This window comes from Salmo trutta, chromosome 9 (assembly GCF_901001165.1).
Source record: "Salmo trutta chromosome 9, fSalTru1.1, whole genome shotgun sequence".
Lineage (NCBI taxonomy): Eukaryota > Metazoa > Chordata > Actinopteri > Salmoniformes > Salmonidae > Salmo > Salmo trutta.
Window position 1 is genome coordinate 12,948,558 of NC_042965.1, and position 24,712 is coordinate 12,973,269.

General features: G+C 42.1%; 2 protein-coding genes and 1 long non-coding RNA gene across 3 annotated transcripts in view; 1 reads left to right on the forward strand and 2 right to left on the reverse strand.

Annotated features, from left to right (window-relative positions):
- Positions 1-17,896, reverse strand: LOC115199917 (negative elongation factor B-like). Its single transcript, XM_029762461.1, has 13 exons — positions 17,501-17,896; positions 8,432-8,592; positions 8,192-8,291; positions 7,780-8,010; positions 6,800-6,985; positions 6,525-6,637; positions 6,322-6,424; positions 6,103-6,198; positions 5,736-5,878; positions 5,195-5,301; positions 4,947-5,088; positions 1,070-1,178; positions 1-706 (listed from the first exon to the last, which is right to left on the reverse strand). Exons 1-13 carry the CDS (start codon positions 17,600-17,602, stop codon positions 548-550), a joined length of 1,752 nt encoding a protein of 583 aa, XP_029618321.1. The 5' UTR covers positions 17,603-17,896; the 3' UTR covers positions 1-547.
- On the forward strand, positions 16,794-18,977 carry LOC115199919 (uncharacterized). Its single transcript, XR_003879443.1, has 2 exons — positions 16,794-17,102; positions 18,720-18,977. It is a non-coding gene; the product is annotated as an uncharacterized LOC115199919 (long non-coding RNA).
- Positions 17,688-24,712, reverse strand: part of LOC115199918 (ectonucleoside triphosphate diphosphohydrolase 2-like) — a 13,064-nt gene continuing 6,039 nt past the window's right edge. Inside the window, exons 7-10 of the mRNA XM_029762462.1 lie at positions 24,400-24,669; positions 22,159-22,278; positions 20,724-20,858; positions 17,688-18,892 (exon numbers count right to left, since the gene is read on the reverse strand). Of these exons, the coding sequence (XP_029618322.1) occupies positions 18,686-18,892; positions 20,724-20,858; positions 22,159-22,278; positions 24,400-24,669 (732 nt within the window). The 3' untranslated portion in view covers positions 17,688-18,685. The remainder of the gene's footprint in view (positions 18,893-20,723; positions 20,859-22,158; positions 22,279-24,399; positions 24,670-24,712) is intronic.

The following is a 24,712-nucleotide window of genomic DNA, read 5'->3' on the forward strand; positions in this document are numbered from 1 at the left end:
ATTTGTAAATAATTATTTTATTTACAGCTTGTTTCACCACTGACACAAACCAAACAACAGTAGGCCTACATACATTGACATTCAGTCTAGATAGATAGCTACAGTACATATTAAAACATACTTTGAACAATAATTAAGCAAGACTACATATTAATAAAAGTAATAATTGCCACCAAACTACATTTGTAAAGCTGGAAGACTGCTTAAAATTAGACCGCTTAAAAAAAAAAACAAGCACTGTGGCCCGTTTGGTCCAACCCCCGTCTTTCAAACACTTTACCATCTCTTCAATAAAGCAACAAAAATGACAAAAGGAGTGGGACTGGCCCACTCCTTAAAAAATACCTTTAAAAAAAATATCCAAGCATTAGAAAACAAACTAAACCTTGACCATAGTAACCATAGAGGAAATTGCATATTGTAATGTTCATTATGCCGTTTTTTTTTAATGGTTTCTGGAGCCGACCTCAATTCTACATGTAATATCAGCGTCCTTTTTTCAAACCACTGGGTTTGTTTCTTTCGATGCGTCCTACCTCCTCCTCCCTCAAAGTGGTGTAGTTGGAGTGGAGGCTGTAGTGGGCACTGTAACAGGATGGAGCCCCAGGTCTAGAGAGGGGGCTTCGTCTGGCTGGGCAGGACTCTTCTTTTGGGCCTCCAGTTTCTCCGTCAGCTGGGTGTACAACTCCTTCACCTGGTCACTGCTCTATGGACACCAGACAAGCACAGAAAACAGAGAATGAGGAATATGGAAATACAGTAGCTATGTCATAGGGCCAGGAGTTTCCTATGTCCCTGACTTTGTGACATAACCAGAAAAATGATGACTTTAGTTACAGTATAAGCCACAGGTGGAGTAAAAAATGAATAAAAATACACAACACCTAGTGTGAGCAAAATACTAGAAATATGAATCTAACCTCAATCACTGAGCTTATGAGGTTAATATAATGTTCTCATGAGGAAAATGCATGATTACATCATAAGCTATTCAGATGTCTCAATTACATGCATTGTTCGGAACCTGTTTCAAGCTACAAAAAAATTATCAAAATGGCAGCTTGTCCACCTGTTTTGGGGGTTCCAGGGTTTTCAGTAAGGTCTCCAAACAAGATGGCAAAACTTTGTGGTGAAGGTGAAGCAACAGGCGTAAGGTGTGTCTGTGGACATTCTCTTTACTGGAATACACAAAAATATATGTCAGGGAGTTATGGTTATGAGATAAGGAAAAATATGTAACAATTTGTATAGGAAGTACTGTATTCATTCATTTACACACACACACGCACACGCACACACACAGTTGAAGTCGGAAGTTTACATACACTTAGGTTGGAGTCATTAAAACTCGTTTTTCAACCACTCCACAAATTTCTTGTTAACAAACTATAGTTTTGGCAAGTCGGTTAGGACATCTACTTTGTGCATGACACAAGTCATTTTTCCAACAATTGTTTACAGACAGATTATTTCACTTATAATTCACTGTATCACAATTCCAGTAGGTCAGAAGTTACATACACTAAGTTGACTGTGCCTTTAAACAGCTTGGACAATTCCAGAAAATGATGGCATGGCTTTAGAAGCTTCTGATAGGCTAATTGACATCATTTGAGTCAATTGGAGGTGTACCTGTAGATGTATTTCAAGGCCCATCTTCAAACTCAGTGCCTCTTTGCTTGACACCATTGGAAAATCAAAAGAAATCAGCCAAGACCTCAAAAGAAAAAAAATGGTAGACCTCCACAAGTCTGGTTCATCATTGGGAGAAATTTCCAAACACCATTCATCTGTACAAACAATAGTACGCAAGTATAAACACCATGGGACCACGCAGCCGTCATACCGCTCAGGAAGGAGACGCGTTCTGTCTCCTAGAGATGAATGTACTTGATGCGAAAAGTGCCAATCAATCCCAGAACAACAGCAAAGGACCTTGTGAAGATGCTGGAGGAAACGGGTACAAAAGTATCTATATCCACAGTAAAACGAGTCCTAAATCGACATAACCTGAAAGGCCGCTCAGTAAGGAAGAAGCCACTGCTCCAAAACCGCCATAAAGAAGCCAGACTACGGTTTGCAACTGCACAGCGGGACAAAGATTGTACTTTTTGGAGAAATGTCTTCTGGTCTGATGAAACAAATAGAACTGTTTGGCCATAATGACCATCATTATGTTTGGAAGAAAAAGGGGGAGGCTTGCAAGCCGAAGAACAGCATCCCAACTGTGAAGCACGGGGTGGCAGCATCATGTTGTGGGGGTGCTTTGCTGCAGGAGGGACTGGTGCACTTCACAAAATAGGAAACTTATGTGGATATATTGAAGCAACATCTCAAGACATCAGTCAGAAAGTTAAAGCTTGGTCGCAAATGGGTCTTCCAAATGGACAATGACCCCAAGCATACTTCCAAAGTTGTGGCAAAATGGCTTAAGGACAACAAAGTTAAGGTATTGGAATGGCCATCACAAAGCCCTGGCCTCAATCCTATAGACAATGTGTGGGGAGAACTGAAAAAGCATGTGCGAGCAAGGATGCCTACAAACCTGACTCATTTACACCAGCTCTGTCAGGAGGAATGGGCCAAAATTCACCCAACTTATTGTGAGAAGCTTGTGGAAGGCTACCCAAAACGTTTGACCCAAGTTAAACAATTTAAAAGGCAATGCTACCAAATACTAATTGAGTGTGTAAACTTCTGACCCACTGGGAATGTGAAGAAAGAAATAAAAGCTAAAATAAATCCTTCTCTGTACTATTATTCTGACATTTCACATTCTTAAAATAAAGTGGTGATCCAAACTGACCTAAAACAGGGCATTTTTACTTGGATTTAATGTCAGGAATTGTGAAAAACTGAGTTTAAATTTGGCTTAGGTGTATGTAAACTTCTGACTTTAACTATACATACATGCAGTTGAAGTCTGACAATTCTATCGACCTCACGGCTTGGTTTTTGCTCTGACATCCACTGTGGGACCTTACATGCCTTTCCAAGTCATGTCCAATCATTTGAATTTACCACAAGTGAACTCTAATCAAGTTGTAAAAACATCTCAAGGATGATCAATGGAACAGGATGCATTTTGTATAAATTTGCACACAAAAATAAATCTGTTTCGCGTTGTCATTATAGTGTACTGTGTGTAGATTGATAACATTTTTTATTTATTTAATAAATTTTAAAATTAGTCTAACGTAACAAAATATGTAAAATTGGAACCCGATGGTCACTGACAGAGCTCCTCTGTGGAGATTCTTCTAGAAAGACAACCATCTCTGCAGCACTCCACCAATCAGGCCTTTATGGTAATGTTGCCAGATGGAAGCCCCTCCACAGTAAAAGGCATGACAGCCCGCTTGGAGTTTGCCCAAAGGCACTTAAAGAACTCTCAGACCATAGGAAACAAGATTCTCTGGTCTGATGAAACCAATATTGAACTATTTTGCCTGAATGCCAAGTGTCACATCTGGAAGAATCCTGAAACCTGGTTGTGGCAGCATCATGCTGTGGGGATGTTTTTCAGCAGCAGGGACTGGGAGACTAGTCAGGATCAAGGGAAAGATTAATGGAGCAAAGGTGATGGTTCACCTTCCAACAGGACAACGACCCTAAGCACACAGCAAAGACAACGCAGGAGTGGCTTCGGGACAAATCTCTGAATGTCCTTGAGTGGCCCAGCCAGAGCCCGGACCTGAAAATAGCTGTGCAGCGACGCTCCCCATCCAACCTGACAGAGCTTGAGAGGATCTGCAGAGAAGAATGGGAGAAACTCCCCAAATACAGGTGTGCCAAGCTTGTAGCGTCATACCCAAGAAGACTTGAGGCTGTAATCGCTGCCAAAAGGTGCTTCAACAAAGTACTGAGTAAAGGGTCTGAATACTTATGTAAATGTTATGTCAGTTTTTAAATGTTTAATACATTTGCAAAAATGTATAATAATCAGTTTTTCTTTTGTCATTATGGGGTATTGTGTGTAGACTGAACATTTAAAAAAATTATCAATTTTACAATAAGGCTGTAACATAACAAAATGTGGGAAAAGACAAGGGATCTGCATACTTTCCAAATGCACTGTAAAGTCTTATGACAAAGTATACTTTTTAAAAGAGAATGTCTTCAGTGGGGTAATTAGTATTACCGAAAATACATTTTTTTTTTTTACTTTGGCAGCCATACCATTCTAAAAGAGGTTTATTCTACCTGTAAGATTTATGGGAAGATTATTCCATTTAATTAGATCTGCTTTCATATTGTTGAGTAATGGAATAAAGTTCATATACTTTGTCACTTATTAAGGACCCTAAGCATTTAATATTTTTTTGTGGTATACTTAATGGATTACTGTCGATCTTAAGTTCTTTTTTTCCTATTGCCATCTAATTTTTTTCCCAAGTTCATTTTATATCCTGAGATTTGTTTTGTATTCTGCAAATATTTTTTGAAAAGGGGGCATCGAGTTTTCAATATTGGTCAGGTATATCAGTAGACCATCTGCAATATTATTTATATTAATGTTTACCAATACCGGTTATGTTTGGGTCCTGTCTAATTCTTTCTACAAGCGGTTCAATTGCCAGTGAAAACAGGAGGGGGAAGGAGGACATACCTGTATTGTGCTCCTTTCTAAAGCAATTCCATCAGATAATGTATTATTTTATGTATATTTTTGCTTTAGGACATTTATACAATTTTTTTTATAAAATGTGTTTTTTCAGATAAAGTTGAAAGCTTCCAATGTTTGAATAGAAAAGGCCATTCAAGACGGTCAAAAGCCTTTTTGGCATCAGCCATTATTGAGAAATCTATAGCTTGTTTTTTTTGTGTATTGTGAGTACAGTATTCTACTTCAATGTCACAGATTTCATAAATGTGCAGTAAGATTTCCATCGGTTTCAAATGCAATATTTGCAGTAATCTCCTGTACGTCCCATGACAAGACCGACCTGGAGAAAGAGGCGAGGAGAAAACCATCAAACACGGCAGAGCAGAACTCTTCAGTCCCAAACTCATCAGAGAGCAAGGTGAGGTGTCCTGTCAGGAGGTGCAGGAAGATGTCCCCAAAGGCCATTTCGTTGTGGGTCTCCACTGCAGTTAAATGAAAAAACTAATGTTGAGAGCCAGGATAACAACAATACACTAACAGTATTTATTTTCTTCTATTAACCTGTGGCAAAACAAGTGCAGAACCTACCCAAAGCGGGAAGTAACCGTTGTAAGGCATTCTTGTTCCTCTGCTTGGCAATGTGGAGTGTGTAGTACAGACCTATCTCACATGCCACCCTGTTCTCCTGCAGGTACCTAGGGCAGAGGAGAACTCACTTTAAAATCAGAGACTTCTCATTGAAACGCATTAAACATAAAGCTCATGTACACCGCAGATAATATTGACAATTGAAAGTCACATGGGGGCGGCAGGTAGCATAGTGGTTAGAGCGTTGGGCTAGATCGAAACCACGAGCTAGCAAGGGGGGAAAAAAATCTGTTGTTCTGCCCCTGAACAAGGCAGTTAACCCACTGTTCCTAGGCTGTCATTGTAAATAAGAATTTGTTCTTAACTGACTTTCCTAGTTAAATAAAATAAATAAAAACATGTATATTTTTGAATATTAATACGATGTGTTTTACATTCTAGATTTTTATAAAACATTTAATTAGAGCCATACAAAGTCTACCAAAGTAACATGTTCCAGTCTAACCCCATCCCCTGTGTGACAGCCCATCCCAGTGGTTACTTGTTGAAGGCATCAGGCAGGGCTGTGGGGTAAGTGAGGGAGGTCTTCTCCTCACTGGGGAGCTTCTGTTCTACAGTGAAGGTGTAGTCGTCCACAACTACTGACAACATGGCTGGTAGAAAACGGGTTACAACCTCCAGTTCCTGAGAGGGAAGGAATCAAATATGATGAGTCTCTGCCCTGGCTGGTTATGTCACATCTACACCATCTAGCAGTGGTAATTGTAAAGAGGTTGTTTTCCAGCTCTGTGAGTCAAACTATTGTTACTGTGTAGCTCATAAGAAATATATTACAGACTCGTAAACTCACTGAAGAAAAACACATGATTATAAAATAATACTAGTAGAAACAAGAAGTGAATGCATACCAATCTGGGCTCTTTAAAGACTTGGCTGTCAATCATATCCCAAGCCCCTTGACCAAGAGACAGCATTCTGAGCAGCAGCATCAGGTCTGGACTGTCCTGTTAATTCCCACAGAAATATCTCTCTTCAGTAGTGGCAGTAGGTTTCCCCATAGCATTGACAGAATATAGAAATGGATAGAAAGAACATAAGACCACAAAAGACAACATTGAATGTCTTACTCTGGGTAGAGCGTCCTGGCTGAGCAATTCTTGCAAGTTTCGGACCGTACTCAAAACCAGGGTGTTACAGGCAAATGGGTCGCACAGGATCATGGACAGGTCCCTGGAAAGCAATAAGACCCACAACATTTGTCACATCTTTTTATGAATCCTACAATCATAAGCCATGTTCAATCACATTTCCTCCACTCTTCTTTTCTCACCCAAGTACTTGCTCCTGTCCTTTCTTCACCCCATCCAGAAAACCTTGCAATTCCCGGGCTCGCTTGGCATCCACAAACTTCTCACGGATACAGGCATCCAAGCACCAGGTGAACTGCCAAGATAGACATAAATACGGCACTCTGCATTAGCATGCAGAACATTCACCACTGTATTTGCATACATTTTAAATCAATACTATTTCTGTTTCAGTTTGCCTACAGAAGAAGGCAACTCAGATCAGTTGCACTGTCTCTTTCCTAGGAAGTGAGCATACCTTATGGCAGGGATCTACTGAACAGATCTCACTGATGTCCAGGTCATGGAGGGACATGAGCAGCTCTGCACGCAAGGTGCAATAGTGGACGTTACGGGTACGCAGGAAGAGGGTTCGCAGGAACTGAAGTACCATGTCATACAGTTTCACATTCTTCCCAATCATCTGGGTCAGCTTCAAGACTACCTGTACATAAAACAGAAAAAGGGTTAGCCTCTGTGAGAGAAAAATTACATATTTACCTGATTTGATGTTAATAGTTAGCAATTAATACTTAACGAATAGGAAGACATTTCTGCCCTGTTAGTGTCTGTGTTTCCATGGGTTCCACTCTAGTTCCCTGCAGCTAATATGGGCGTATGGTCACTAGAGATGGCTTGAGCTGACAAATGAGTTAAAGACCGCATTACATAGACAAGATGTGGTGGGTGTAACCGAGATAGAGATAGCCAGGAGTTTAGAACAATTCCTCATTGTCTCTAAATCATTCCTGCATCTGGGAAACTAAGCCAGGGTGGGGTAAAAACAACAACCCACGTGCAGATAACAACAGGATGAACCCAGAGTGACTTATGATACTCCTTGGTCTGCATGAGGGGGGCTGAACCAACCATGGCTGAGCATTGTTAGAGTCAGCTATATATAGTACTGTGCATTTGTGTAAAGGTTAGGTTATTCGGTCCAACACTTAAGGGTGGGGGGTCAACCAGCCTCATTATTGCAATAATTAATCGATACTGAATAAAGATGATTGTTTGAAGAAATGACCAAGTCTCTCTCACTCTGTTAGAATTCCCACCACACCTCAAACACACCCAACTCTCTTCTGAGTTCATAGATAAAGGTTGATTGACTAGTAAAAACTATTTTTTATAACAGGCTCCCGGCCCTAAACAAAACAAATCCTTATTGGAATGTGAACAGAATCTATTGGGAATCAAAAGGCAATGAAAAGGTCCAGATGTACTCGGGTGGCTCACCTCTCCTTGGCGTCTTGCTTTGGGGGAGGGGCTGAAGAAGTTGTGCAGAATAGAGAGATCGCTGCTGAAAAGCGCTGCCTCCTTCTCCACAATATACTGCTTGAGCAGGGGCGAAACCTCATCCCCGAAGAGAGCCTGGTTGTCCTGCCAGATCTGCCTCTTCACCTCAACAGCACAGACCTTATACAGTTCCTTATCAGCCATTACAAGCTTCAGCTTTTTCTCTGGAACCTGTTCATAGCAAGTCAGTCAGGAAATACATTTCAAATACTGAGCTGTGGTAGGATCACAGTGTTTTAAAAAGAGAAAACATGGCCAATGGCAGGTGCAAACCACTATAAATAGAAAAGATCTGCATTGCGGGTTAATGAGGTGCATTCACTAAAAGTATGGTGGGAAGACAGAGACTTGCCTTTGGAAGATGTTTCAGAACCTGCATGACCACTGGCTGAATGGAAGGCATCTTCACCAGCGGAAAGCTCTTCTCTAGAAGCTCCTCAAGTTTACCATAACTGTAGAGGGAGGTGGAATACACAAAACACTCAATCATGTCTAACATGTACAACGGTTTAAACTGATGATTTCGCTATACAGACCTGGTGTTTACTTGCTAACTATTAGCCAGCTATACATATGTAAAGAGATGGCGCACCGTTCCTCATCCTTGCCCTCTGCGATAGTTGCGACTCGCTCCATCAACTTGTCACGAAGCTCATCAAAGACAGACTGGTGAAACTCCAACCGAGGAGTCCCGTGAAGGTCCAGGAAGGGAAGAGCTGACTGGAGAGTTGGCAACAAAATGCCATTTTCTGTCTGCAAACAACACATTATCAGACCGGTGGTAAGATAATAATCAATGCACTGAAATAGTGGTGTTATTAATTTGATAAATCGGAGCAGTGATATTTTATTGTAATTTATACTCAAGGAGGTTGCTAATTAGAGAAAGTGAATCAATCTAAATGTTGTGTTAATTAGTAACAATAATTCTGAGTTAAGTGGCAAGTGAGCATAGGTCTCGTCATTCAAATAACATTAGCTAACGTTAGCTAGCTACCGTCGTTGTTAGCACATAGCTAGCTAGACAAGTTATTTTCTGTCAAATTGGGTATATATATATATATATATATATATATATATACACACATACACACACAATTACATAAAGAATTCAGACCCTTTACTCAGTACTTTGTTGAAGCACCTTTGGCAGCAATTACAGCCTCGAGGCTTCTTTAGTATGACGCTACACGCGTTGCACACCTGTATGAGGAGTTTCTCCCATTCTTCTCTGCAGATCCTCTCAAGCTCTGTCAGGTTGGATGGGGAGCATCGCTAAACAGCTATGGTCAGGTCTCTCCAGAGATGTTAGATCGGGTTTAAGTCCGGGCTCTGGCTGGGACACTGAAGGACAGTCAGAGACTTGTCCTGAAGCCACCCCTTTGTTGTCTTGGCTGTGTGCTTAGGGTCGTTGTCCTGTTTGAAGGTGAACCTTCGACCCAGTCTGAGGTCCTGAGCAGGTTTCATCAAGGATCTCTCTGTACTTTGCTCCGTTCATCTTTCCCTCGATCCTGACTAGTCTCCCAGTCCCTGCCGCTGAAAAACGTCCCCCACAGCATGATGCCGCCACCACCATGCTTCACCGCAAGGATGGTGCCAGGTTTTCTCCAGATGTGACGCTTGGCATTCAGGCCAAAGAGTTGAATCTTGGTTTCATCAGAGCAGAGAATCTTGTTTCTCATGGTCTGAGATTCCTTTAGGTCTCTTTTGGCAAACTCCAAGCGGGTTGTCATGTGCCTTTTACTGATGAGTGGCTTCCGTCTGGCCACTTTACCATAAAGGCCTGATTGGTGGAGTGCTGCAGAGATGGTTGTCCTTCTGGAAGATTCTCCCATCTCCACAGAGAAACTCTGAAGCTCTGTCAGAGTGACCATCGGGTTCTTGGTCACCTCCCTGACCAAGGCTCTTCCCCCCTGATTGCTCAGTTTAGCAGGGCGGCCAGCACTAGGAAGAGGCTTTGTGGTTCCAAACTTCTTCCATTTAAGAAAAATGGAGGCCACTGTGTTCTTGGGCGCTTCAATGCTGCAGACATGTTTTGGTACCTTTCCCCAGATCTGTGCCTCGACACAATCCTGTCTCGGAGCTCTATAGACAATTCCTTCGACCTCATGGCTTGGATTTTGCTGTCAACTGTAGGACCTTATTTATATACACACACTACCGTTCAAAAGTTTGGGGTCACAGACATTTTCTTGTTTTTGAAAGAAAAGCACATTTTTGGTCCATTAAAATAACATCAAATTGATCAGAAATACAGTGTAGACATTGTTCATGTTGTAAATAACTATTGTTGCTGGAAAGGGCAGATTATTAAGGCGAACTGAGGCCCATTATCAGCAACCATGACGCCTGTGTTCCAATGGCACGTTGTGTTAGCTAATCCAAGTTTATCATTTTAAAAGGCTAATTGATCACTAGAAAACCCTTTTGCAATTATGTTAGCAAAGCTGAAAACTGTTGTCCTGGTTAAAGAAGCAATAAAACTGTCGTCCTTTATCCTAGTTGAGTATCTGGAGCGTCGGCATTTTTGGGTTTGATGACAGGCTCAAAATGGCCAGAAACAAAGAACTATCTTCTGAAACTCTTCAGTCTATTCTTGTTCTGAGAAATGAAGGCTATTCCATGCGAGAAATTGCCAAGAAACTAAAGAGCTCATACAACGCTGTGTACTACTCCCTTCACAGAACTGCGCAAACTGGCTCTAACCAGAATAGAAAGAGGAGTGGGAGGCCCCGGTGCACAACTGAGGAAGAGGACAAGTACATTAGAGTGTCTCGTTTGAGAAACAGACACCTCACATGTCCTCAACTGGCAGCTTCATTATATAAACTCAGCAAAAAAAGTAACATCACCTTTTCAGGAAATCATAAAAATCCAAATAACGTCACAGACCTTCATGGTAAAGGGTTTAAACACTGTTTCCCATGCTTCTTCAATGACCATAAACAATTAATGAACATGCACCTGTGGAACGGTCGTTAACCTGTTTGGGATAGGGGGCAGTATTTTCACGGCCGGATAAAAAACGTACCCGATTGAATCTGGTTATTACTCCTGCCCAGAAACTAGAATATGCATATAATTAGTAGATTTGGATAGAAAACACTCTAAAGTTTCTAAAACTGTTTGAATGGTGTCTGTGAGTATAACAGAACTCATATGGCAGGCCAAAACCTGAGAAGATTCTATACAGGAAGTGCCCTGTCTGACAATTTGTTCTCCTTCTAGGGCATCCCTATCAAAAATACAGCATCTCTGCTGTAACGTGACATTTTCTAACGCTTCCATTGGCTCTAGGAAGGTGCCAGAAAGTGGAATGAGAGCTCTCCAGTCTCTGGCCGAAAAACAGCAGGGGTTTTTGTGAGTGGTCCTTCTGAGAACAATGACACTGAGGTGCACATGCACGACACAACTCAATTTTTTTCTTTCAGTGTTTGAATGAACACAACGCCACCCGGTTGGAATATTATCACTATTTTATGAGAAAAATAGCATAAAAATTGATTTTAAACAGCGTTTGACATGCTTCGAAGTACGGTAATGGAATATTTTGAATTTTTTTGTCACGAAATGCACCGGCGCGTCACCCATTCGGATAGTGACTTGAACGCACGAACAAAACGGAGCTATTTGGATATAACTATGGATTATTTCGAACCAAAACAACATTTGTTGTTGAAGTAGAAGTCCTGGGAGTGCATTCTGACGAAGAACAGCAAAGGTAATCCAATTTTTCTTATAGTAAATCTGAGTTTGGTGAGAGCCAAACTTGGTGTCAAAATAGCTAGCCGTGATGGCTGGGCTATCTACTCAGAATATTGCAAAATGTGCTTTCACCGAAAAGCTATTTTAAAATCTGACACCGCGATTGCATAAACGAGTTCTGTATCTATAATTCTTAAAATAATTGTTATGTTTTTTGTGAACGTTTATCGTGAGTAATTTAGTAAATTCACCGGAAGTTTTCGGTGGGTATGCTAGTTCTGAACATCACATGCTAATGTAAAAAGCTGTTTTTTGATATAAATATGAACTTGATTGAACAAAACATGCATGTATTGTATAACATAATGTCCTAGGAGTGTCATCTGATGAAGATCATCAAAGGTTAGTGCTGCATTTAGCTGTGGTTTTGGTTTTTGTGACATATATGTTTGCTGTGAAAATGGCTGTGTGATTATTTTTGGGAGGGTACTCTCCTGACATAATGTAATGGTTTGCTTTCGTTGTAAAGCCTTTTTGAAATCGGACAATGTGGTTAGATAAAAGAGAGTTTTGTCTTTAAAATGGTGTAAAATAGTCATATGTTTCAGAAATTGAAGTTTTTGCATTTTTGAGGTATTTGTAATTCGCGCCACTCTATACCATTGGATATTGGTGAGGCGTTCCGCTAGCGGAACGTCTGTCCCTAACAGGTTTTAAGACAGCTTACAGACGGTAGGCAATTAAGGTCACAGTTATGAAAACTTAGGACACTAAAGAGGCCTTTCTACTGACTCAAAAAAACATCAAAAGAAAGATGCCCAGGGTCCCTGCTCATCTGGATGAACGTGCCTTAGGCATGCTGCAAGGAGGCATGAGGACCGCAGATGTGGCCAGGGCAATACATTGCAATGTCTGTACTGTGAGACGCCTAAGACAGCGCTACAGGGAGACAGGACAGACAGCTGATCGTCCTCGCAGTGGCAAACCACGTGTAACAACACCTGCACAGGATCGGTACATCCGAACATCACACCTGCGGGACAGGTACAGGATGGCAACAACAACTGCCCGAGTTACACCAGGAACACACAATCCCTTCATCAGTGCTCAGACTGTCCGCAATAGGCTGAGAGAGGCTGGACTGAAGGCTTGTAGGCCTGTTGGAAGGCAGGTCCTCACCACACATCACTGGCAACAACATCGCCTATGGGCACAAACCCACATTCGCTGGACCAGACAGGACTGGCAAAAAGTGCTCTTCACTGACGAGTCGCGGTTTTGTCTCATCAGGGGTGATGGTCTGATTTGCGTTTATCATCAAAGGAATGAGCGTTACACCGAGGCCTGTACTCTGGAGCGGGATCGATTTGGAGGTGGAGGGTCCGTCATGGTCTGGGGCGTTGTGTCACAGCATCATCGGACTGAGCTTGTTGTCATTGCAGGAAATCTCAATGCTGTGCGTTACAGGGAAGACATCCTCCTCCCTCATGTGGTACCCTTCCTGCAGGCTCATCCTGACATGACCCTCCAGCATGACAATGCCACCAGCCATACTGCTCGTTCTATGCGTGATTTCCTGCAAGACAGGAATGTCAGTGTTCTGCCATGGCCAGCGAAGTACCCGGATCTCAATCCCATTGAGCATGTCTGGGACCTGTTGGATCGGAGGGTGAGGGCTTGGGCCATTCCCCACAGAAATGTCTGCGAACTTGCAGGTGCCTTGGTGGAAAAGTGGGGTAACATCTCACAGCAAGAATAGGCAAATCTGGTGCAGTCCATGAGGAGGAGATGCACTGCAGTACTTAATGCAACTGGTGACCACACCAGATACTGACTGTTACTTTTGATTTTGGTCACATACATGTCTGTGGAACTTGTTCAGTTTATGTTTCAGTTGTTGAATCTTGTTATGTTCATACAAATAGTTACACATGTTAAGTTTGCTGAAAATAAAAGCAGTTGACAGAGAGAGGACATTTCTTTTTTTGCTGAGTTTACTACCCGCAAAACACCAGTCTTATCGTCAACAGTGATGAGGCAACTCCGGGATGCTGGCCTTCTAGGCAGAATTCCTCTGTCCAGTGTCTGTGTTCTTTTGCCCATCTTAATCTTTTATTTTTATTCGCCAGTCTGAGATAGGGCTTTTTCTTTGCAACTCTGCCTAGAAGGCCAGGATCCCGGAGTCGCCTCTTCACTGTGGACATTGAGACTGGTGCTTTTACAGCTAATGCCGGTTTGCCTGAGGCTGATGCCGTGCAGGTGTTTGTACACATGCATATACACACACTCTCATTCAAGACTACACATATGTAAATAGTGCCAGACATGCACTCAAACATATACAGTTGGCCTTGCTGTTTTGATTTTAGTTGACCTTGAGGTCCTTTGTTTTTTTTTGCAATGTTGTTTTCTTTTTTCTCATGATTTCTGGTGCATTGGGGGGGTTTCTTGGGGGTGGGGAATGGATTTCATTTCATTTTCTATTTTTTCTTGGGGGGGCGTGACTGTGGGAGGGGTATCGGATGGTTTAGGGACAGCTATGGGGGGGGGGGGGTTCTTAGAGGGTTTGTGTCCCTGTTTTTTTGGCCTTGTGGGAGATCTGTCAACGTGCCCTTGAGCAGGGCGTTGACCCTGGATGCTTCTGCGTGTCGCTCTGAATGGGAGTCTGTTGGATGACTGGTGTAGTTGTTGAACAGCTTCACTGCAAGTATATATGAGTATTGGTGTCTCTGAGGGGTCTTTGGCCTGGTTTGCTAACTACCTCTCTCAAAGAGTGCAGTGTATAAAGTTAGAACATCTGCTGTCTCAGCCACTGCCTGTCCCCAAGGCTTGATCCTAGGCCCCATGCTTCTCAATTTACATCAACAACATAGCTCAGGCAGTAGGAAGCTCTCATCCATTTATATGCAGATGATACAGTCTTATACTCAGCTGGCCCCTCCCCAGATTTTGTTAAATGACCTACAACAAAGCTTTCTTAGTGTCCAAGAAGCTTTCTCTGCCCTTAACCTTGTTCTGAACACCTCCAAAACAAAGGTCATGTGGTTTGGTAAGAAAAATGCCGCTCTCCCCACAGGTGTGATTACTACCTCTGAGGGTTTAGAGCTTGAGGTCGTCACATCATACAAGTAGTTGGGAGTATGGCTAGACGGTACACTGTCCATATCAAAGCTGCATGCTAAAGTTAAATCTAGACTTGGTTTCCTCTATCGTAATCGCTCCTCTTTCACCCCAGCTGCCAAACTAACCCTGATTCAGATGACCATCCTACCCATGCTAGATTACAGAGACATAATTTATAGATCGGCAGGTAAGGGGGCTCTCGAGCGGCTAGATGTTATTTACCATTCGGCCATCAGATTTGCCACCAATGTACTTTATAGGACACATCACTGCACTCTATACTCCTCTGTAACTGGTCATCTCTGTATACCCGTCGCAAGAGCTACTGGTTGATTATATATAAAACCCTCTTAGGCCTCACTTGCCCCTATCTGAGATATCTACTGCAGCCCTCATTCTCCACAAACAACACCCGTTCTGCCAGTCACATTCTGATAAAGGTCCCCAAAGCACACACATCCATCCCTGGGTCGCTCCTCTTTTCAGTTTGCTGCAGCTAGCAACTGGAACGAGCTGCAACAAACACTCAAACTGGACAGTTTTATCTCAATCTCTTCATTCAATCATGGACACTCTTACTGACAGTTATGGCTGCTTTGTGTGATGTATTGTTGTCTCTACCTTCTTTCCCTTTGTGCTGTTGTCTGTGCCCAATAATGTTTGTACCATGTTTTGTGCTGCTACCATGTTGTGCTGCTGCCATGTTGTGTTGCTACCAAGTTGTTATCATGTTGTGCTGCTACCATGCTGTGTTGTCATGTGTTGCTGCCATGCCAATTTTGCCAATTTTTCTTCTTAGCCTATGTTGTTAAATATGTATTTTATATTCCTTATTAATTTGCTTGATAGCATGATGTAAAAAGGGCTTCATGGACCATTGTGGCAACTCCTCTTTTGCTGCAAACACATTTTTGAGGGCAAGTTTTGAGACCTTGTGGGTAGGTTTTTAAGGGGTCTGTGGGCTAGACAGTTTTTGGCGACCTGGCCAGTGTTGCCAACTCCTCAGTAAGGAAAGTAGCTATTGGCTGTCCTAAAAGTCGCTAAATGACATCACCTAATTTACATAATTGGCCATGTGCATGTAATTGTGATGCTGTAGGAGATAGGAATAATGTCTTGGGAGAGATGAAAAATGAGTAAAAAACACCCTAAATATGTTTAGAACTACAAATTAACTTTCTTGTGTCGATTCTTGTTTTTTTTTATGTCACAATTCCAACCCTCCTCTATCCGGGCATGGGACCGGCAAAAGTGACCCAAAAGAGACACTCTGGCAGAGTTACTTAGTTTAGTTTTCTTAATTTGGTTTGGTTTTTAACCTTATGGTCCACTTAGGAGCCAACAACATGTCACAGTAAAACATTTTTTTTTTTTTGTGTGTATACAATCTACATTAAAAATCTAAATGGACCAAAAAGAGACAGTAGAAAAAAACTTTCAATGGCAATGTGAGAAAAATATGGTAACTAGTCTGGCCCTAATTCAGGTTAATATTTTTTTTTTTAATGTAAACCAGGGCGGGATCAGCCAGTGGCAGCTTCCCGCATGCTCAATTCATTTGCAGTCTGGACGCGGAGGCGTGAACATCTCCTGCTCTGCCTGCAGCACGAGGATTGGGCCGCTTGTGAGTGCTTTGGGACGGGGGTGGGGCCCACGGCAGCACCCGCTGCTTGTTGAAAAGAGTAAGAACGATACGTGCTTTCACGTCAGAGTCTCCAATAACACCAGGAAAAAGTCGCTAGTTGCTTTTTTGAAAATGTATCTCTAGAGGGGTCTGAATACTCGCTAAATATAGCGACAAAGACGCTAAATTGGCAACACTGGACCTGGCAACCCTGCCCTCTCTTGCTCTTTCTTTGCCGTGAAAGATGCAAGTTTGAGTTCTCGTAGTAGTAGACTACGGCAAAGTTTCCTCCATTGCAAAAAATACTGAATCGTAGGAGTCAATACCTAGCGGAATCGAAGCTTGAGACCCAGAAATGGCTTCCGTCCCTCTCCTCGCCCCAACCTGGGCTTGAACCAGGGACCCTCTGCATACATCAACAACTGACACCCACGAAGCATCATTACCCATCGCGCCACAAAAGCCAAGGGGGAAACCCTACCTCAAGTCTCAGAGCGAGTGACGTCACCGATTGAAACGCTATTAGCGCGCACCACCGCTAACTAGCTAGCCATTTCACATCGGTTTCATCTGCACAATGAGCACGTGTCTCTCAAATACATCGTTACAGTTGCTGGTTAGCTAGCTATTGGATTTGTACATGTTGACATGAAATATGTCAAAACAAGCCATGGTATCATGAACAAGATGAAACGAGTCCCTACATGGCAGTTTCATTGTTGGTAGCTAACGTTATCTGGCCATCCATAATCACAACTACTCACGGACTTCTGCCCCATTGGAGTGTGCACATCGTTTTTTGTCACGTCAGGTAACCCACCTATCTTCATGCTATACTGCCTTTGCTTTGTTGTTACTGAAACATGATGTTGGCTGCAACGGTGTTAAAACCGGCTATGAAAGTAGAGGGCTTTATGTTTCTAGAACCATACCGCAATTGAGAACCGATTCACGTTTAGTAGAGTATTTGGCAGCTAGAGCCATTTCGCCTTCAAATAGAATACTTGAAATATAGTAGTAGGGGTAACGTAAGGCTATTTTAGTGCAAGACTATTGGACTAACGTTGTTTAAATGACAGCGGTACGTTAACTATCCCACTTAAATTATAATTATTGTCAATATTGAACACAACGCATAGCTTGAACCACTTTGTCGATCCGCTAGTATCACCATGTTTAGCTGTTGTTAGCTAAAGCTACTTAGCTTACCTGAAACTGGTCAATGGCTTTCAGAGGCTCTGTGCAGTTAGTCAGTGTTTCTTTTAGATCCTCGCCATTGGATATCCCAAGCTCAGGTAGGCCCGCAAACATTTTCAATTGTGTACGATATAACTACACATACGTTTAATTAAAGAAACATAGGGCTAATAATACAATATATTCGTAAACGAATGACTACAAGTTCGATACTTTATTTTTAGCTGATGACGCACGATTCCTGTAAGCAGTGCACCCAGTAAAGAGGCCGATGTGCACAAACAATTCGAAACGCAATTATTTCCGCTTCTCCATAGAATTAAATATTGGAACTCGGATTTAGTCAACCATTTCAAGAATACAACATGAATGAGGAACAGTCAAAAGGGACATGAAGAAGACTGTCTAAGTCTCAAGGACTCTATGAAGTGATTTTCCAATAAAAAAAATAAAAAATTAATAAAGCAAAATGTTTAGCTGTCACCGCAATGTCATAACATTGAAATGACCACCATGACTACTAATTGAGGTCACATCAGCCAGAGAATACATAATAGGTTGTGGTTTTCATAGATTTTTATTATTTTGGTTCCCTTTTCTTTTTAGTCTTGCTTTGGTACGGTCTGTCAAAATGACAGATTATCAACAAGGAAAAAGCAATAAATGTAACTCATTTAAAATGTTATGACATGCTAGCAAAGAATGACACACACAAACAACAACAGAGTCCTGAGTTAACACAAAGTCTAACAACCGCACAAAAAAACAATGTATGAATTCAGATGGCTCACTTGCATTGCAGCATTGTAATATATTCTGGTATATGTGAGGTTAAACGGAAGTGCTTATATAGCACTTCAATTTAACCTCTCACATACCTGCATATAGGCTACTACAAATCTGTCCTCAGTTTCCTTGATTATAAAACATGTACTCGAGATAGAATGGTTTGGAATTACAGTACATGACATTAAATCACGTGAACATTACCAAATGTCAAAAACTTGTACAAAATGTAGTATAAAATGGTCAACAATACATCTGACTTCAAATGAAATATCTCTTTGTAAATTTGGATATACACTTTTCTCCTGTAGCCTCCTCTAAAATATGTGGCATTGGAATGACAAACTCTAGGACTGATAAGTGCATGATTCTGATTGGGAAGAACAGTAACCAAATAGTGCTTTGAAGACCTTAGATGATGCCGTCACTGTCCTTCTTTTGGCAGGTCTTCAGTAGAAGATATCCAGAAACAATGAGGATGAGGAAGACAAAGAGGAAGATGAGGCCAGCCCAGGCCTCGGGGCGCAGAGCCTTCCTCAGTCCCATGCTCTCCCCTGGCAACAGACTGCTCAGACTCAGCATGTAACCCAGGGCCCAGCCAATAGAGGTGTCTCCTGCCTGCACAAAATAAGAAAAACAAACCATAACTGAACTCCAAATTCTATACAGTAGTCAAGGGGTACATTAAACATTTATATGGAAATAGCTTTTATTGCATTGAAATTAGTGATGCACCAATATGACATTTTTGGCCGATAGTGATATTTAAAATTTTAGCGGCCTTTTAAGCATTCCAGTACAGTTAAATTGTTAACACACACACATGGACGCAGCGGTCTAAGGCACTGCATCTCAGTGCAAGAGGTGTCCCTACAGTCCCTGGTTCGAATCCAGGATGATTGGCCCTGCGCCGTCCGGGTTTGGCCGGGGTAGGCCGTCATTGTAAATAAGAATTTGTTCTTAACTGACTTGCCTAGTTAAATCAAGGTTACACACGCACCACACAGACCAAAAAGTTATTTTGTTGCCATTTATGTATGTCCCCATTACCAGTGAAACATAATCAAAACCTATTTCTTTCACTTACTTGCTGTGCTGTTTCGTTGTTCATTTGTTCAGTCGTTTCATTCTCAACCAGGATTTCTAAGGAACGCCGTTTGGGTCTTTGCGTGTCAAAAAATATACTATTTAACACTATTTGACGTGTCAAATCAGCTTGTTGACCAATCAGGACCTGAATATGACTGCACGTCACATGATAATTTAACGCTTTCATACATTTTTTACGGAGTTATTACACATCGATTACACTATCACTCGTATTTCATGTCACAACGATTCATCGACACGTATGCTATGATGCTGGTAAAGTTGTCTCGCGCACCTACAGTGCTGGTCATAAAAAAAAGCTAGCTATCTCATGGATGCAAACAATATTCTTCCCCCAAAAATAAAAGTATGCCATAATTCTACTATTTGTATTCATTTGCATCACTGTCAATGGCATACTTTTATTTTGAAGGCAACCCGCAAATTCCACTATTGTCCCTAATCCTTATTGTGGCTAGCTTCACAACACAGCCCGGTCCGGTTGATCCTCACTAGCCAGATGAAGGTAACTGGCTGCTTATAACGTTAGCTTTGGACAACAGAGTTAAGTAGCTGGCTAGCTATTTATCTTAATTAACTGAAGTTCAATTTCAATATTCAAACATCAAGTGGAAACCTTGCTAAGAATAATGAAAATGACTGCAGTTTTTTACTGGTCATTGTTTTCAGGCTGGTTGTATTGGTGCTAGCTAGGTACCCCAGAAGTTGCGGTCGAACAAATTATGCTTAATTACCAACGCGGTATTGTAAACACATTGTTCGTGGCCAGTGTTTGCCGACTTTTCTGTACAGCTTTGACAGTGCTACTGTATATTTTTTGACACGCACAGACCCAAACGGCGTTCCATAGTATGTATGTCGTGAAGCTAATCGCAGTGACTCTATTACTGTGTTACTCTGGTAGGGCAACATCGGAAAAATAGCGCACTTGGTAGTGTTAACCGGTGCTCGACCAGTCAGCGAAAGCCAACATCACCCACGACAGAACAGTTGATTGTCAAAGGTATTGAATTCCATTATCTTGGCTTTAATGGATTTCGCCTTTGAGTTGTCTCGCTGAAATTTTGTTACTCTTTCAAATGACAGCTTGACTTGTTGACTGCTTGATCCACACAGCAGACATTGTGGGCTAGGTTGGAATGCTGTGTTGCAGTATAGCGCAACATTTTACGTGGCGTCATTACGTCATTTACCTTCGTTATATAGGTATGCACGTCAGCTTTGACATAGGTTTTGCACATCTGACGTTAAACTAGACATTGCGATATGTTCACCGATATATCGTGCATCCCTAATTGAAATAGAGTCAAACATTCATAAGGTTTACTTTGCTGCTCACCTTTCTCTGAAAAGAGATCCGAGGGAAGGAGAGCTCATCAAAGCCATAGCCTTGGAGCATGAGGACCTGGATAAAGACAGAGGCTGCACAGTAATCCTGTAGACGACCCTTCTGGTCTGGGGCCTTCTCTAGCATCTGTTTATGTGGAGGAGGGTTAGAAAAAGATGACAATGTTAATTTCATAGAATTCTTAGTGTTCACTTGCTGGTGAGAGGGGCTATAAGAGGATGGGATCTTTGTAAAAGCTGTAATGGAATCTATGGAAAGGAGTTAAACACTGTTTCCATTGATTCCATTCCAGACAACAAATTAAATGTACAGTATTATACATGCCATGATTGCATGGAACACCCATCTCATATAGCGTAAATGAACAGCAAACCTGGTTTTAAAAAAAACGAATAAACACCTCACAGCACAACGGCTCTCCCCAATATTTTTTATTTAACCTTTATTTAACTAGGCAAGTCAGTTAAGAACAATTTCTTATATACAATGACGGCCTACACCGGGCTAAACCCGGACAATGCTGGGCCAATTGTGCGCCGCCCTATGGGACTCCCAATCACGGCCGGTTGTGATACAGCCTGGATTCCAACCAGGGTGTTTGTAGTGACGCCTCTAGTACTGAGATACAGTGCCTTAGACCGCTGCGCCACTCGGGAGCCATAAAATCAAATGGCTCTCGATAAATAATAATACAAAATTCCAGCCATTACAATAGCTCCTCCCACCTGCCTCCTTTGATACACACATCAACAGGACATTTTTATAAGTGCTCAGAAAACATCCAAAATGCCGATAATGAAATTAAATTCCCTGACTATTAGATCAGATCTCCTTTCAGTCAGTTGATAATCCTGTGCAGTGCCTGCTACCCTCCAGGTAACATAATTAAGGCTCACTCTCACAGCCTAAGTAGATATTTTCTTCCCAGCATTCAACATTTGGGAGAACATCCACCCTCTTATGCTATTTGACTCAGTTGCTGTAATACGAGATTCACTGTACACTCTTAGAAAAAAAGGGCTCCAAAAGGGTTCTTTGACTGTCCCCATAGGATAACACTTTTTGGTTCCAGGTAGGACCCTTTTTGGTTCCAGGAAAAACCCTTTTTGTTTCCATGAAGAACCCTTTTGGGTTCCATGTAAAACCCTCTGTGGAAAGGGTTCTACATGGAACTCAAAAGGGTTCTACCTGGAACCAAAAGCGTTTTACCTGGAACCAGGGTTCTTCAAAGGTTTCTCCTACGGGGACAGCCGAATAACCCTTTTAGGTTCTAAATAGCACCTTTTTCCTAAGTGTTCTGAGAAAATGTGAGAATAAGAGAATGTGCTTTAGAGCAAGAAAACCATTGTTTCAACGAAAGTATATTACATAGATATATTGTCTAAGAATAGCCTGAGTCAGTCAGCTGAGCCCAGCAGTACAGTACTTCCTGATAGCTCATGTTGCAGACAGTGTGGGTGGCTCCCTCCAGTAGAGTGGGGGATGTTACAGTGATGCCAGTGGTGCGCTGCAGGAAGACATGAGTGTAGAAGAAGGCAGAGAACGCCTGTGGAGAGGAAAATAAAACAGATTGCTCAATCAGCCCCTTGACATCAGAGCAATACCCAGAGGATTAGCCTGTCTAATTAATCTCATGAGGCTGTGGGATTTGTCTGCATGCGATGGCATACAGTGACATAGCCTATGAATGAAAACATAAAACCCTATTGTTCTCACCAAAAGTCAGCGAATAAATACTTGCCTGAAAGGAAATCAATCCATCTTATTGTTAAATAGCTTGTACCAAAGTACATACAGTGCATTCGGAAAGTATTCAGACATCGTCACCTTTTCCACATTCTGTTACGTTACAGCCTTATTCTAAAATGGATTAAATAAAAATAATTATTCATCAATATACACACAATACCCCATAATGACAAAGCAAAAACAGGTAATTTTTTTGGTGCAAATGTATTACAAATAAACACCAGAAATGCATTATTTACATAAGCATTCAGACCCTTTGCTATGAGACTCCAAATTGAGCACAGGTGCATCCTGTTTCCATCGATCATCCTTGTGATGTCCTGTGTGGTAAATTAAAATGACTGGACATGATTTGGAAAGGCACACATCTGTCTATAGAATGTCCCACAGTTGACAGTGCATGTCAGAGCAAAAACCAAGCCATGAATTGTCCATAGAGCTCCAAGACAGGACTGTGTCAAGGCACAGATCTAGGGAAGGTTACCAAAACATTTCTGCAGTATTGGAGGTCCCAAAAACACAGTGGCCTCCATCATTCTTAAATGGAAGAAGTTTGGAACCACCAGGAATCGGGGGAGAAGGGCCTTGGTCAGGGAGGTGACCAAGAACCCGATAGTCACTGTGACAGAGCTCCAGAGTTCCTCTGTGGAGATGGGAGAACCTTCCAGAAGGACAACCATCTCTACAGCACTCCACCAATCAAGCTTTTATGGTTGAGTGGCCAGATGGAAGCCACTGCTTAGTAAAAGGCACATGACAGCCCACTTGGAGTTTGCCAAAAGGCACCTAAAGTACTCTCAGACCATGCGAAACAAGATTCTCTGGTCTGATGAAACAAAGATTGAACACTTTGGCCAGAATGCCAAGTGTCACATCTGGAGGAAACCTGGCACCATCTTTACAGTGAAGCATGGTGGTGGCAGCATCATGCTGTGGGGATGTTTTTCAGAGGCAGGGACAGGGAGACCAGTCAGGATCGAGGGAAAGATGAACGGAGCAAAGTACAGAGAGATCCTTGATGAAAACCTACTCCAGAGTGCTCAGGACCTCAGACTGGGGCGAAGGTTCACCTTCCAACAGGACAGCGACCCTAAGCACACAGCCAAGACAATACAGGAGTGGATTCGGGACAAGTCTCTGACTGTCCTTCAGTGGCCCAGCCAGAGCCCGGACTTGAACCCGATCAAACATCTCTGGAGAGACCTGACCATAGCTGTTCAGCGACGCTCCCCATCCAACCTGACAGAGCTTGAGAAGATCTGCAGAGAAGAATGGGAGAAACTCCCCAAATACAGGTGTGCCAAGCTTGTAGCGTCATACCCAAGAAGACTCGATGCTTTAATAGCTGCCAAAGGTGCTTCAACAAAGTACTGAGTAAAGGGTCTGAATACTTATGTAAATGTAATATTTACTTTTTTTTATTAATGTGTAAACATTTATAAAAACCTGTTTTTGCTTAGTCATTATGTGGTATTGTGTGTAGATTGATGAGGGAAACAAATATTTAATTAATTTTAGAAATAGGCTGTAATGATTTATTTATATTTAATTAACTATGCAAGTCAGTTAAGAACAAATTCTTATTTACAATGATGGCCTACCCCGGCCAAACCTGGGCCAATTGTGTGCCGCCCAATGGGACTCCCTGAGGGCGGCCAGATGTGATACAGCCTGGATTTGAAACAGGGACCGTAGTGATGCCTCTTGCACTAAGAATCAGTGGCTTAAAATGCTGCGCCACTCAGGAGCCCCCCGAATGTAACAAAATGTGGAAAAAGTCAAGGGGTCTGAATACTTTCTGAATGCATTGTAACTAAATACTAGGATTCTGTGTACATTTGAAACAACATGGGATCTATTCTGACAGTGAACCATAGATTGATCCTAAAGTGCGTTCCATGCAGGGGATCCTCCTCACCATGAAGCTGCCAGTGACGTTGGGCTGAAAGACTCCATCAAAGGAGCACTTGGAGAAAGAGCACCTGTCAAAGGAGAATATCTTGGACATGTTGCCCAGGCAGTGCTGGTAATGCCCAGTTCCAATCACTGTCAGGGGGTCCTGGGGGCTGTAGGGAGTGGGCATTTGGTCTGCCGTGCATGGGGAGTCAAACACCTTGTCCAACTTCATGGAGACATTGAAACCTGCTGGATAGCAGGGGTGTGATACATGGCGCCCAGCACCTTGAGTCTGAGAGACAGAGGAGACAAAAGACATACCTCTGTAGCCATAT

Coding starts and splice junctions, on each gene's coding strand:
- LOC115199917 (XM_029762461.1), bottom strand. CDS start 17,602: ATGTTTGCGGGCCTACCTGAGCTTGGGATATCCAATGGCGAGGATCTA. Junction 6,199..6,321: donor GCCAGGACGCTCTACCCAGA/GTAAGACATTCA, acceptor GGGAATTAACAG/GACAGTCCAGACCTGATGCT. Junction 5,302..5,735: donor CTGCCTGATGCCTTCAACAA/GTAACCACTGGG, acceptor CCTCTGCCCTAG/GTACCTGCAGGAGAACAGGG.